We start from the raw sequence: 15,077 nt of genomic DNA, 5'->3' as shown, positions 1-15,077 counted from the left end.
ATATACATACCTATATACATTTATATAGATATATCTGTATGCCTATAACGCGTCGTTAGACGAATTTGTCGTGACGTACATGGGCTACCGTCGCACGATCGGCGGTTAATTACAGTATTACATGCCCATAAGCACCTGCATTTAAGGTATACAAGCAGCATGGTATGTTTAATGAAAGAAAAGACGCGGCATGCGGTTGCAATAGCGTTTCTTCACTCTAAATTACTTCTCGAGATTATGAAACTATATACATATACATGTTACATACACACGCACGGGCACGCACAGGCCGTATATACCATATTTCTATACATTATGCCCGATATACGTCGCGTGTCTAATGGCATAAGGTCGGAAGCACTGTTTTGTGGCTCTTTGCTGTTGAAAAAAGCAAAAGGGCGTATGTTGTTGTTTTTTTTTTTTTTTTTTTCTTTCTTTTTATTGTGTATCTAAGCTTGAAACATAAAAGTATGGTCGGAAACGTTGAAATTGAATATCGGTTTAATTAAGAGCAAAATAGCAAAAGAGCAAATTGACGATTTGGATAATCAACGTTCAGAAAATCGACATCCTCATTCTATAACTTTGTTTGTTTCAATTTTTTGTGCATTCTAGTAGGCTTTAAAGCGTTTGCATATTGAAAAAAAAATTGCAGTTACAATCTTCTGTCTTTATCTTCGAGCATTTTATTCCAAGACTTCTGAATTTTTACAGATTTCCATTTATCCACGCGTCTTGATTGGCTTTCAGAGCATTTGCAAAAATAAGACATGGCGGTTACGAGTTTCTGTTTTGATCTTTTATTAATGCATACTTATTAATGGAAAAAGGTTGCATCTGCCTAACATATGACCTTTTGCCTTTATTTTTTCAAGCGTTTGATTTCAATTGAATTATACGTTTTGAACATTTTCCGAGCTAATGGTGAAAAAAAAAAGTGACACGTCATTTTGCTACTAAACTCACATTTTTGGTTGGTACCGCCTTACGCCGTTAGACAGGCGATGTAACTATGTATGATATATTTAAAAGACAAAACTTTCGTTTTTCACGTATATTTTTTCTTACAACAATATTACATTATATTACGATATTATATGCAGTATAACGAAACAAAATCTTACAGAGCAATATATTATATTCTACAGGGTGTACCTCGTTTCCGTCGAATCAAAGAAAGGGCAAAAGAGACGAAGCTGAAGTTGGTAACGTTACTTTCACGGAACATCAGCGAAAACTTCATTAATTGTTCAATTTTAGAATAATTTTCAACAAGCTGTCTTTGCAAAATATGAATCTGTGTTGTTTTTTGTGGTTTACTAAATTACCGACAGTGCTGTAGGTATGAAGTAACAATTTTTCCTAATCACGCATCGTTACAATAACGTTACTAACTTCAACCGGCTCGTCAAGAGAGAGAGAGAGAGAGAGAGAGAGAGAGAGAGAGAGAGAGAGAGAGAGAGAGAGTGCAAAGATGAAGAGTAGGTATCGTCGAAATTATAAATACATGTACCACGTTAATTGATTTTCTTTACTGGCCGTTCTCAACCGATTCCGTACGATTTCCATTTCCTACACCGCGATAGGTGCTTACGCAACTATCGGTTCTTGCGGAACTTCGTTCAAATCGACACGACGGAGGGTGCGGTGGGATAGGAGCTCGAATTCAGGATGACGTCCCTGTAGGGTGGGGGAGGAGTACCAGGGCAGGCAGGATGACCTCCGAGAAGCGATATCCTCTGGGAAGCGTTGTCGCGGGTAGCGCCAAGGTTGCGCCTCGGTATTTTCGGGCATCTCCAGCATCCTGAGATCATGCCGGTCACCCAGATGTACGTGAAGAGCATGCTGGTCACGAAGCCGACGGAGAAGCCTACGGCGAATATCCATAGGGGGGAAACGTCGGCTAAGGCGTGAAGTAACCCGTCGCGGTCGATGATCGTTTCGCTCTTCGATTTGTTTCCAGTGCCGATCACCGGAGGCGGCGGATCCGTTATCCACGTGATCGTTGGACTCAGCATGACTCCGTATTCCCGATCCCGGTCCTGATTTTGATCCTGTGGCCGCGTCGCGTCGATCATCTTTTCAAACTTCTTCATCGTTCGACCTGCCGGTTTCTCGCCCCCCGTTTTCCTCGATTTGTTGCACGGCGAATCGAAGACGATGCTCCGATCTTCGAGGTGCGATAACAGCCTCTTCATGTCCCCGCAGGACCAAGGATTGCTGTTTGTGTTATTCGTACGTTATACAGAAATACACGTTGTACGTAAATTACAAGGCAGGTATCCCAGGTCGATATCTCCGATCTGAGTTCTTTTGTAACACGTTATAGTATACTAAAAACTAAGCGACGCGTATTTTTTTTCGATCCGCCATTAAACACTTTAAGGTGGTTAAACCACCCTCCAAAGTGAGGTATGTCAAGGGGCGATTTCGCAGTTTCACCCACAAGAGCATAACATTTTTTTAACCAGTCCAACTGGAAAAGTTTTCTCATAACGAGAAGTGAAAAATATAATTTTTTCAATTAAAAAAGAAGAAAATTGCCAAATCACCCCTTGACATACCTTACTTTGGTGGGGTTGTTTCACCCCCTTAAAGTTTTTAATGGCAGATAAAAATATATACTACATACTATAATATGTTACTAAAAAAATCAAATCGAAGAAATCGACCTGGGATACTTTCCTCGTTAGTACAGGTAGTTGAATTATTTTTACTACGAATGTGTAATTGGAAAAATTGCAATAAATTACAACCGAGGTGTTGTACGTATCGTATGCTGATCGACTGCGGATGAAAACAAAAAGCTTACTTATTATTTCAAAGAAATTCAATAAAAATTACCAAGCATCATTTTCCCAAAATAACGAAAATTCTATACCGAACATGATCACAGGAATTCATCTTCTCCGATTCGTGTAATTATTTTCCGATACAGAAGTGACGGTATGTACCTACTTACAGTAGCGCTTTGTTTGGTTCTTAAATCGAAAAAATGTCACGGTTTTTAATTATCTGTTCCTTGAAATGAACGGAAAACCGCGTAGTACTTGATGGGCGATATTTCATCCGGATATACGATATATCAGCTAAATCATTCAACTCAATCAGAAACTCATTAGTACCTCAGGAATTCAGGATACAATTATATTGGAATGAACTGCGCAAGCGTATAGATATACAGGTACACACATACATAGATGTAGAATAAATGCAGGACCATCTTACTTGTCCAAATTGATGACCTGCAGCGTGGGTAGAATTTCAATTTCCCGATAGTCAATTTGCATCATAAAGTTGTTCGAAAGATCAAGCTTCCGGAGATTTTTCAGCCCCGCGAAAGCCTGCCGGTTTACATGGCTTATCTGGCAATCGCTGAGTCCCAATTCCTGGAAATAATTGAGAAACTCTCATCTTATCATTCAGTCGTATTATCTGCATAGCGTGACGTGATACAGGGTGTGCCATTTTAAAAAATATGCTCAAATATGTCGGAAACCAAGCATTGTTTCTAGAAATAGAAGAACAAAACATTTGAGCCCAGTATGAATGTCCTAACTTGATCTTTACCATCCGTTGTAACGATGCAAAGTTTTCCATTTAAAATGCACGTAATTTATATCTTCGGATATTATTATTTTACTGAGACATCTAACCTTTGACGAAAGAAATTGATTTCACATAGAATTGACAATGGCCGACGGTACTTTCGAGGGGAAAAAAAAAAAAATGTATTGGCCATTCCGAGGCATTTTTACCCTACGAATTTTAATATTTCTTTTTCTATTAATTCAATTAAAATGGTGGAAAAAAATTAAAGATATCAATCATATATGACGTTTATTACGTATTCAGGTTATTTAGAAATATAATATCAAGAATCTTAGGTTCTATCGAAGTCATCAAAGAGATATTAAGGTAACAAGGTAGCAATCATCCGCTATTAATTTAAAACAAAGAATAATATTGAAATCAGCAGGATTAAAATGCCTTAGAACGGTAAATACATTTTTTTCTTTTTCCCCCCCTTGAATGTACACTCGATCCCCGTCAACTTCGTGTAAAATTAATTTTTTTCGTCAAAGATTAGACGTCTCAGTAAAAAACTAAACATTAGAATATAAAAATTACGTGTATTTTAGATGGAAAACTTGGCGTCGTTACAGCGGATAGTAAAAATCAATTTAGGACATTAATACTGGGCTGAAAATTTTTGTTTCTTCATTTAGAAACAAACGAGGGGGCAGCAGAATCGAAATTCGACCATCGGGCAAATAAGATCTGTGCCGATTTTTGAGTTCTTAAAATCTGCAGCGTCGCGCACGGTGCGTGATTATACGTATATCGATATGTCTAGTTGATTGTTGTTGTTCTAAATCTGCGATCACTGATTCACTGGCCGTGTGATCGCAGGGTGTTTAATCGATACCGACGCCCATGCTTCCCGGCATAGCGCTAATTATTAAAACACCCAACATCGGTAAGTAATATCACCTTGAGGATTTTCCATCTTCATAATATTTATACTTTTGTACGTGATTTTTTCGATTACCGAACGGCGATAATGACGACGATGATAATAATTAAGCGTATATAAAATGCAACGCAGCGCCCAAGCAATTAGAAAGAAATTTAAAACGTTAATGGTTGAATTGATCGTCTGGAAATGACGAGCAAGAAGATATTAATATCCAAATGCGGCCGGTCCCCTGAAATGCGAGACTTATTGTTAATTCCCATTGGAATAACTTTTGCCACTGCAATATGTATCGTGCGGGGAAAAACATTATCATATATACGCGTATCGTTGAGAAATGCGTACACCTATAGACGTATACTGTGTATTATTGAAAATTGACACTTCGAAATCACCAAATTTTCAAATAGTCAACTTTCGACAATATTCCTCTCGTAATTAATGATTTGCACATACGCACATCATTTATTAGACGGCTTTGCCCGTCTTACGTGGCTTCTCGTCATAAGCAAGGATTCAAAAGGGTAAACACATCATCTACACATTACATTCCCATACATACACTGTGCGTTATTATATATTATATACGTACATGGGACATTCCAACTCAAATTTGCAGCCCATGTACCTCACCCCCTTAGATTTTGATAATTTTTTAGTACGATGTTGCAATCGGAATTTTTTTGCATATTTTTTTGGCCACCAGTGAATTTTCGAAATATTTAAAAACAACTCCGAGACCCTTTTCGGTCGGTTGCGGCATCGTACTGAAAAATTATTAAAATCTAAAGGGGTGAGATACATAGGTTTCAAATTTGACGTGGAACGTCATGTCCACTTTATATTTTTGTTACTTGTTACATTTCTGACGATGATTACGACACAATTTTTTTTTTTTAAACATTAACACTTAAATTGTCATATCTGCATTTAATTAGTAAATTTCATTTTATTTTCACTCGGTAATACGTTTAAAAATAATGGCTGAATCAATTCAACAATTTTAGTGGATCTGCTGGGACATCTTTTTTTAACCGTGCATACTCACCGAAATGGAATTTGAGTGTAAGTCTGGGATCCGGGTGCCAAATCGATTTCCATTGAGATGAAGAATCCGCAAACTTCGACTGTCGACGAACGTATCCCAGAGAACGTAATACAGATGATTCCTGGACAAATCGAGGACCGCGAGATCGTCGATATTCGCGAATGCAAACGAACCAATTTCACTTATCGAGTTGTCGGACAAGTTCAAATACTTTAAGTTCACAAGGCCGGTGTTCTAAAAGTAGCAAAAAAACATAAATAAAAACCCACACCGCGGCCTTCATCATCATAATATAGGCAGAGTTGATTCATCTGGGATATTCCCTCGATATGCGACAACTTGTTACAGGCACGTTTGCCCAAATTTTCGACAATTGGTTGTCTGCGTGACGCATAACTGACACCACTCTAAACGACCACAAACCATGACGATCCTTAACTCTGGGAAACATCGTGGGTTAAATGTCGTCGTCGTGCAATCAAACAAAGTATAATGTAATACGAACAAGTTTTTCAAACCGTGGAATTCTAAAGTCAATTCACAGACGTCGTTACAAGAATACATTACATGGTTTGTATAGGCTATACACGCCTGTATGTACTTTGTACTAAGTATACACCATTCGTGCAAATTTAGCACAGAACGGACAACGCGTCTCGATTCATTTAAATTTCGTTACTCATTTTTTTATTCTCTTTGTTGGAGTGCATTATTTTATCCCCTCTAGTTCCGAATACACTATTATTAGCGAGTGATAGATTCTTGCGGTGCTCTTCCTAATTGTCTTCGTTTCGAATGTCAATCGGTTATAAGTTAATAAGGAAACGTAAAAAAATAAAGTCTACGGGTCGTCATCGATATCTCGAGAATATTTCCAAATTTTATGTACACATATATTAGGATATGTTATACGTGTATACTTCCGTGCAACGGTTGACATTTAGGAGAAAATTAATACAAGCCTTGATTTATTTGCGCAGTAATTGAAAGGCGGGAAATAATATACAAGGTGCTTCGTTGTAGGTAAACGTGGGTGTATAATTGTAGGAAATTGATCGATCTGATTTATAAACGAGTATATAATTGTAACATACGTTGCGCAAAGGAATTGTATACCTCGACTGTACGCGAAATTGGGAAGCGGAGGATGATACGCGATAAAGATGACGAAATCTTTGTATCATGCGAACCTGATGAATGATACAGGATGTTAAAATTTTGAAGATTTGACCCTGAAGTTTATCGTTTAAGCGGGTAGATGGAATGTAAAAAAAGAAAAAGAAGAAACACGAAAATAAATTCACACGACCTTACGGCCTGCAACTCATTTAAATCGACGTTTCTTCGATGATGATGGTAATAATTATACGCGAAGATGGATTTAGAAATGAATTTGCTCGTTACTTGTTTCACACCTTTTGTAAATATATAGATACGAATGGCAAATACTAAATACTTTATACCTACTGCCGTATTTATACATGCATCGAACCGTGACCGTCGGCATCAAATTGTTTCTAATTGTTGGTTGAGCATATGACAATAGCTAATATTCACACGCATGCGTCGATGGTAAATATTGAATCGCTGACCTGTGTTTAAGGGTGAGGTGGAGGTTAATTAACCCTTTCAGTCACGGAAGCCCCTATATTGCACCCTTTCTTTTTCCATGTAAAACCCTGATTTTTTAATGCATTTTCAGGTGAAAAAATACTTAATCTTTGGAATGCTTGTTATTTTTTGCGAATCCATAATTGTTTGTAATTGTTATAAATAAACATATACAAAAAAAAAACGTATTTTCGTGAATGTAATTCGTTAGCGGAAAAAATTTGTCGGTAAACGTACACTGAAAACGCTTGGAATTCATCGGTTGACAAACAGAGATCTCGGAATGACCATTAGATTTACAAAATTCAACGCATAGGGGTAGTTTTCACCCTCCTTAGTTGTGCATGTAGACAGTATCGGGATTTGCACCTATTCTCGGTCTAAAATCGTATTGTCTCAAAACAAATATTCATATAAATCTGGTTCAAGACACTGTCTAGAACAAAGATGATTCACCCTATTTTTACACCCCATTTTAACGGTTGTTTTTAGTTTTATTACGTTTTAAAAATTGAGCAACAGGACTCTCCTTTCACAGGAATTTGTTTTAGCACGCAGATCAACTTTTACTACCCACCGCAGAAAAAAAAAAAAAATTGTTTTTATTCGGGCCAGACTAATACATAATATTATTATACAGACAGCACAAGTAGTTTGTTCGATAATGGCTGTGAGGCGCCACCGTCGCTTTCCGAGCGTTATCGGTGCGTCAACGAAATTCTGCGTCCAACTTAGAAACCTGCAAGCAACCAAGTATTATTGACGCGATGCGAATCGCTCGGAGCCTGCTCACCTTAAGTTCGTAATTCAAAAGCGCCGAGATCGAGTTGTTCGAAAGATCGAGGGCCTGAACGGCGTTAGAGACGCCAGTTTGTACGCTGTACAAATGCCGAGAGGTACAGCTGGCCCGTCTCAGTCTGTACCACATGTCGCAAACGCAAAAGCTACTGCAAAACGCGTCACTTTTTACATCCGACTTGACACCGGCGATACCGACGACGATAATGTGACCGATCAAAAAATACAACGGCGCAACCTTCATTCTTGCCACACTGCCGTCGATATTGTTATTATTATTATTGTTGTTTTTCCTACAATTTTCCACAAAATCGCGTTTCGCTTTCAAATTCCGCACCTATCGACGACCGACCGCACAGATATGACACAAAAAAGTAGGTGAACGCACTTCGATGTCACACGATTATTTCTCACTACCTGTAACAATAACCACCGCCAACTTCCGTCGGTACGATTCACACGAAAGCGCGGAGGGACAGAGACGGAGAGGAGCAAAAACAGAGACAGCGAATGCCCCTGTAATCTTATCTCGGTTAACAGGTCCCCCGTATCGTCAGACCTATGCGTCACACTCTGAGAATACAAATACAGTAACGTCGGAGCGGTTTTACGGATATTTGGATATTTCTACCGCAAAATCTATCTATATGCATAAATATATGCAGACTCTTTTGCCGAATACTCATCGTAATCGTAGAATACGCGACTCTTTCGCTCGTGAATCGGGTGGTCAGAGTAGGGTGGATCGAAAATCAACTTTTTCAGAATTTAAAATTCCAATAAGGCGGAAAAGTTGCGTTATCTCACAACTAGAAACGCAGTATTTTTTTGTTTATTTATTTTTGTGGAGAGTTTCGGTCTCCCAACCTTGGCTTGAATGTTTTACTCTTTATTTATAAAAGGAAATTTTTCGTAACTTGATTTAGTCGCTCCACAATATTTTCATGCGTAACGTTACTTAATCGTCAACCAATTTTATACAGACATATGTTTAAAAAAACCTTCAGATTATCAGAACGACGTTTGCTTTTCTTAGAATAAGAATAAAAAATAATCAAATTGCGCAAGTTTTTGCGAATGCGCTTATGCAGTTTTTACTTCCTTTTCGCACACATCGGAAATTATCCGGGACTTACCGCGTGGAGTTTGCTGCACATCGAATCCGACCCGTTCCCACACAACCATCCTTTGAATCCACGCGGTGGATCCTGGATAATTTCCGACATGTACGGAAATGAACTAAATGCTACACAAGCGCATTCGCAAAAACTTGCCCAATTTATTTATTTTTTATTCATATTGTAAGAAAAACAAACATCGTTCTGATAATCTCAGGCTTTTTTTTTTCTTAACATATGTCCGTATAAAATTCTTTGAAAATTAAGTAGTATTATCCATGAACAAAATTCAGAGCGACTAAACCGAGTTTAGAAAAATTACCTTTTACAAGTATATATAAAAACATTCAAGCCAAAGTTGACAGACCAAAACATCCACGAAAAAAATAATTTTTTAAACAAATACCGTGTTTCTAGTTATGAGCTCCTATCGCGCCCGATTAGAATATGAAGTTCTAAGAAAAATTAATTTCGATCTACTCTAGTTCAATAAATTACCCTGTATACAATTTTTTCAATCATAATTATAGACATATACGTGCAACAAATGCAGTTAGGGAAGAAGAGGGGACGGAGGAGGAGGAGGAGGAAGGGGAGAAAGCAGTTACAGCACACCGTATCCTCGTTCATAGCTATCATCATCGTTAGCGTATATCGTCGTAATACGCTGCGGCATAATTATACTTTTCGTTAGGCGTGAAAAATATTTTTCGGACGAATACCGGCGAGGAATCTTATTCGTTATTTTTTATATTTTTTCTCGAACCGAACGAACGAAACATGTTGTTCATCTTCCGTCGCATATTAGCTATTCACGTACGTAACTATGCATGTATGAATGTATATATACGTATATATCGCATCGCATCTGCGTGCAGCAGCGTCTACAGGTATAATATAAGCACTCGTCATGCCAATACTAGCTCGCAATATTGCACGGCGCGTATGCGCAGGGAACAGTTTACAATTAGTTGCAGTGACGGGCTGCAAGGTCGAAGTGAAGAATCTCATATCGTCTCGCAAAAAATATTTAATACACGCAGGTACGCGCTGTATACGTACACATATGCTCGTAGAGAGTATACACGTACATGTTTGTCAATATATCTTCTATTCTTCTCGTAATGGGAAATCTTGAGTCACTGATTAGTAGACATTCTAATTGTAATCGGTAACAATTTCGAACAATTCATATTTCGTTTTTCTATTTTCGCATGATTGAAATTTCGGTATATCGGCCGTTCCAAATACTGACCCTTTCATCCTTTAACCCCGATCCCGTCATAATTGGTGCCATTTCGTTTTACTTTTGAGAACGAAACGTGATACGCAGAACCGATGAATACTGATCAGACGTATTTAACGTTATGTAAATTTTCTTTACACGAAGCGGATACAATAATTATGCATACACTGTACATACATCGGTATTTTTATATACGCAGGTACGCAGGGTATATGATGCACGTATGCACGGAACCTTCGCGTTGATTCTTATCGAACAGCGAACATTTCGACCAGCTGCACGGGAGAGCTGATTGTGCGAGAAAAGATGCAAAATTTATTTATATCGTGTGTATATAAATATCTATATGTGCTATGCTACATGTACAGGCTATATATACAGGCTGTGCGTACCGAATTGAAATGGCCAATGAATGATTCAACGAATGATAATCCCCTGGCCTTTGGCCCGTCCCTATTTACGAATTTCTCTAAATGCATACTTACCCACGACGTACAGGTATATCGCCATACAATGCAATACGCGAGCTCGGCGTGATCAATAATATACCCGGCATTATATGCATATATCGACAGATGGTATAATAGCTGCTTATATACAATACGATTTACGTACACACACGTATGTTTCTTTGAACGTATCACACGGAGAAAAGGCACATCGATTATGCAAATTCCGGTTGACCAGGGTGTGTAGGGAAAATTTAAAATACGGTGGTGTCATCGTTGCGATATATTATACCACGTACACGATGCGTCGCGAGCGAAACCGTTGTACAGGTGTGTTGTATTATGCGTGCATGCAGATATATAGATATACATATAGATATGTACACACACACACACACACACACATACCGGAAAACAACAAGCACAACATACATGAAATACAGTGTATATACGTGCATATGTAACACTAGCTTAGGTGCGACGGACATTTCACTCCAGATTTTAACGCAGTTACTGAATTGCAACAGTAGATGAATTATAAAAAATTGTCATTTCATTAACAGAGGTCATCCGGCTCACCGTACATTCTGTAGGTATTATGCATACACACCCATTACGGTATGCTGAATGATACTATTTTACATTCGCGTATTGTCGGCTTGTGCGTATACCATCACATATATTATAGCGTAACGTGTAAATACGGAATAATTGACAATGAGAGAGACTGTAGCACGATGTTGAGGTCCGAGTTCCTCCGCTCTTTTCCATTTATAATACAATGTGTATATGATATGTGTGGTTGTTCGACAGATTACACGTCACATTCTTGATGTCGACGCAAGTGGAAAAATTACAAATCACATTTACGAGGAAAATCACATAAATCGTTCAACACCTTTTTATACATGCATATAATATATTTCATATACATGCACGTGTGTGTGTGTGTGTACATATAATTATTATCAAACTAACCGTCGAGTTAATTGTCACGCGTCATCAAAAGACAGAGGACGTTATATATTATACCTGTTGCACACATATGGACTTTAATTTATCGGCCGGTTCGATTACGTTGGTAACGCAGACTCGCAAGAAAGGTGTCCCAGGTCGATATCTCTGATTTGATTTCTTTTGTAATATGTCACGGTAGACTAAAAACTAGGCGGCATGTATTTTTTTTTTTTTTTTTTCTTATCTGCAATTAGACACATTAAGGGGGTGAAACCACCCTCCAAAGTAAGGCATGTCAAGGGGCGATTTGGCAATTTTTTTTCTTTTTAATTGAGAAAATGACATTTTTCAGTTCTAGTTGTGAGAAAACTTTTCCACTTGGATTGATTGAAAAAATGTCATGTTCTTGTGGGTGAAACTGCGAAATCGCTCCTCGACATGCCTTACTTTGGAGGGTGATTTCAATCTCTTAAAGTGTCTGATGGCAGATAAAAAAAAAATAATACATGCCGCTTAGTTTTTAGTTTACTACAACACATTAGAAGAGAAATGAAATCGAAGATATCGACCTGGGATACCTTCCTTGTCAGCCTGCGTTGCCAACGTAATCGACTCGACCGAAAAACTAGTCGTATGTGAATTAATTAATGTCCACGTTTGTACGTTTTACGGCAAACTTTTTTCTTTTCGTGACTTTTTTTCTGTATCTAATTCACGAAGCAGTATATTATTCGCTACTATGCATACGTGATAAACTCATAAGCTCGATCGTGTTGTGCAACGTGTATTGTGTTACATACACACGATGTTGCCGCATGATATTTATCCTCCAAATTGAGCATCTTTGTTGACTAAGCTTTAACACCACAGATTGGAGTATCAAGATTGAGGTATTCCCACTCTCGTTACCGCTTTTAAACTCGACCTTGTCTCGTAGAATATTCAAACCACAAACTTGAGACTCGAATCTATCATACCAGTGCCAGCATTAATTAGGTGCAGATGTACATACACACATAAATACGTGCAGAACAGTTGTATAAACCAGGTTTACACGGGCATGCGGGTTTTGGGATTTTTTACGTCGGAAAATCATGATTAACAAAAAATATAAACTAAAACGCATCGCAAAATCTCGTGCAGCGAGCCGTTTCGAGCGTGCATTACGTCACATACGACATCCGTTTTAATGGTAAATAGCAAATATTTTCGAAGCATGTAAGCTTTTTTTCTTTATTTGTTTATTTTCGTTGATTATGTAATCGGAGGAAGCGATCAAGCCTGTTCGCATTTAAGTTCAGTCGTACGTACATACACGCGCATAATTATACGTATAGGTATATGGGTATACGTGTGCATGCGGTGAACGTGGTCAATCCTCGTAACAGGCATAACTCTTTCAGTGCATATCGATATTATATTAGTATACAGCAACAAAATAAAAACAACAACAACAACAACAACAACAACAACAACAACAACAACAACAACAACAACAACAACAACAACAACAACAACAACAACAACAACAACAACAACAACAACAACAACAACAACAACAACAACAACAACAACAACAACAACAACAACAACAACAACAACAACAACAACAACAACAACAACAACAACAACAACAACAACAACAACAACAACAACAACAACAACAACAACAACAACAACAACAACAACAACAACAACAACAACAACAACAACAACAACAACAACAACAACAACAACAACAACAACAACAACAACAACAACAACAACAACAACAACAACAACAACAACAACAACAACAACAACAACAACAACAACAACAACAACAACAACAACAACAACAACAACAACAACAACAACAACAACAACAACAACAACAACAACAACAACAACAACAACAACAACAACAACAACAACAACAACAACAACAACAACAACAACAACAACAACAACAACAACAACAACAACAACAACAACAACAACAACAACAACAACAACAACAACAACAACAACAACAACAACAACAACAACAACAACAACAACAACAACAACAACAACAACAACAACAACAACAACAACAACAACAACAACAACAACAACAACAACAACAACAACAACAACAACAACAACAACAACAACAACAACAACAACAACAACAACAACAACAACAACAACAACAACAACAACAACAACAACAACAACAACAACAACAACAACAACAACAACAACAACAACAACAACAACAACAACAACAACAACAACAACAACAACAACAACAACAACAACAACAACAACAACAACAACAACAACAACAACAACAACAACAACAACAACAACAACAACAACAACAACAACAACAACAACAACAACAACAACAACAACAACAACAACAACAACAACAACAACAACAACAACAACAACAACAACAACAACAACAACAACAACAACAACAACAACAACAACAACAACAACAACAACAACAACAACAACAACAACAACAACAACAACAACAACAACAACAACAACAACAACAACAACAACAACAACAACAACAACAACAACAACAACAACAACAACAACAACAACAACAACAACAACAACAACAACAACAACAACAACAACAACAACAACAACAACAACAACAACAACAACAACAACAACAACAACAACAACAACAACAACAACAACAACAACAACAACAACAACAACAACAACAACAACAACAACAACAACAACAACAACAACAACAACAACAACAACAACAACAACAACAACAACAACAACAACAACAACAACAACAACAACAACAACAACAACAACAACAACAACAACAACAACAACAACAACAACAACAACAACAACAACAACAACAACAACAACAACAACAACAACAACAACAACAACAACAACAACAACAACAACAACAACAACAACAACAACAACAACAACAACAACAACAACAACAACAACAACAACAACAACAACAACAACAACAACAACAACAACAACAACAACAACAACAACAACAACAACAACAACAACAACAACAACAACAACAACAACAACAACAACAACAACAACAACAACAACAACAACAACAACAACAACAACAACAACAACAACAACAACAACAACAACAACAACAACAACAACAACAACAACAACAACAACAACAACAACAACAACAACAACAACAACAACAACAACAACAACAACAACAACAACAACAACAACAACAACAACAACAACAACAACAACAACAACAACAACAACAACAACAACAACAACAACAACAACAACAACAACAACAACAACAACAACAACAACAACAACAACAACAACAACAACAACAACAACAACAACAACAACAACAACA

The 15,077-nt window shown here is 37.5% G+C and overlaps 1 protein-coding gene across 4 annotated transcripts in view; it reads right to left on the bottom strand.

The window, feature by feature from the left end:
• Window positions 1-1,443: 1,443 nt before the first annotated feature.
• Window positions 1,444-15,077, bottom strand: part of LOC124301579 (immunoglobulin superfamily member 10-like) — a 31,818-nt gene continuing 18,184 nt past the window's right edge. For 2 of the 4 annotated variants that reach the window (XM_046756805.1, XM_046756804.1), the window contains exons 2-4: window positions 5,526-5,759; window positions 3,229-3,389; window positions 1,444-2,220 (exon numbers count right to left, since the gene is read on the bottom strand). In XM_046756805.1, coding sequence (XP_046612761.1) covers window positions 1,623-2,220; window positions 3,229-3,389; window positions 5,526-5,759 — 993 coding nt within the window. In that variant the 3' untranslated portion in view covers window positions 1,444-1,622. Of the gene's footprint in view, window positions 2,221-3,228; window positions 3,390-5,525; window positions 5,760-7,929; window positions 8,419-15,077 lie in introns of those variants that run through there. The other 2 variants (XM_046756803.1, XM_046756806.1) reach the window with 2 other exon arrangements.

This window comes from Neodiprion virginianus, chromosome 3 (genome assembly GCF_021901495.1).
Source record: "Neodiprion virginianus isolate iyNeoVirg1 chromosome 3, iyNeoVirg1.1, whole genome shotgun sequence".
NCBI classification, from domain to species: domain Eukaryota; kingdom Metazoa; phylum Arthropoda; class Insecta; order Hymenoptera; family Diprionidae; genus Neodiprion; species Neodiprion virginianus.
The sequence above is the reverse complement of the archived record's forward strand: the minus strand, read 5'-3'. Positions and strand labels throughout refer to the sequence as shown.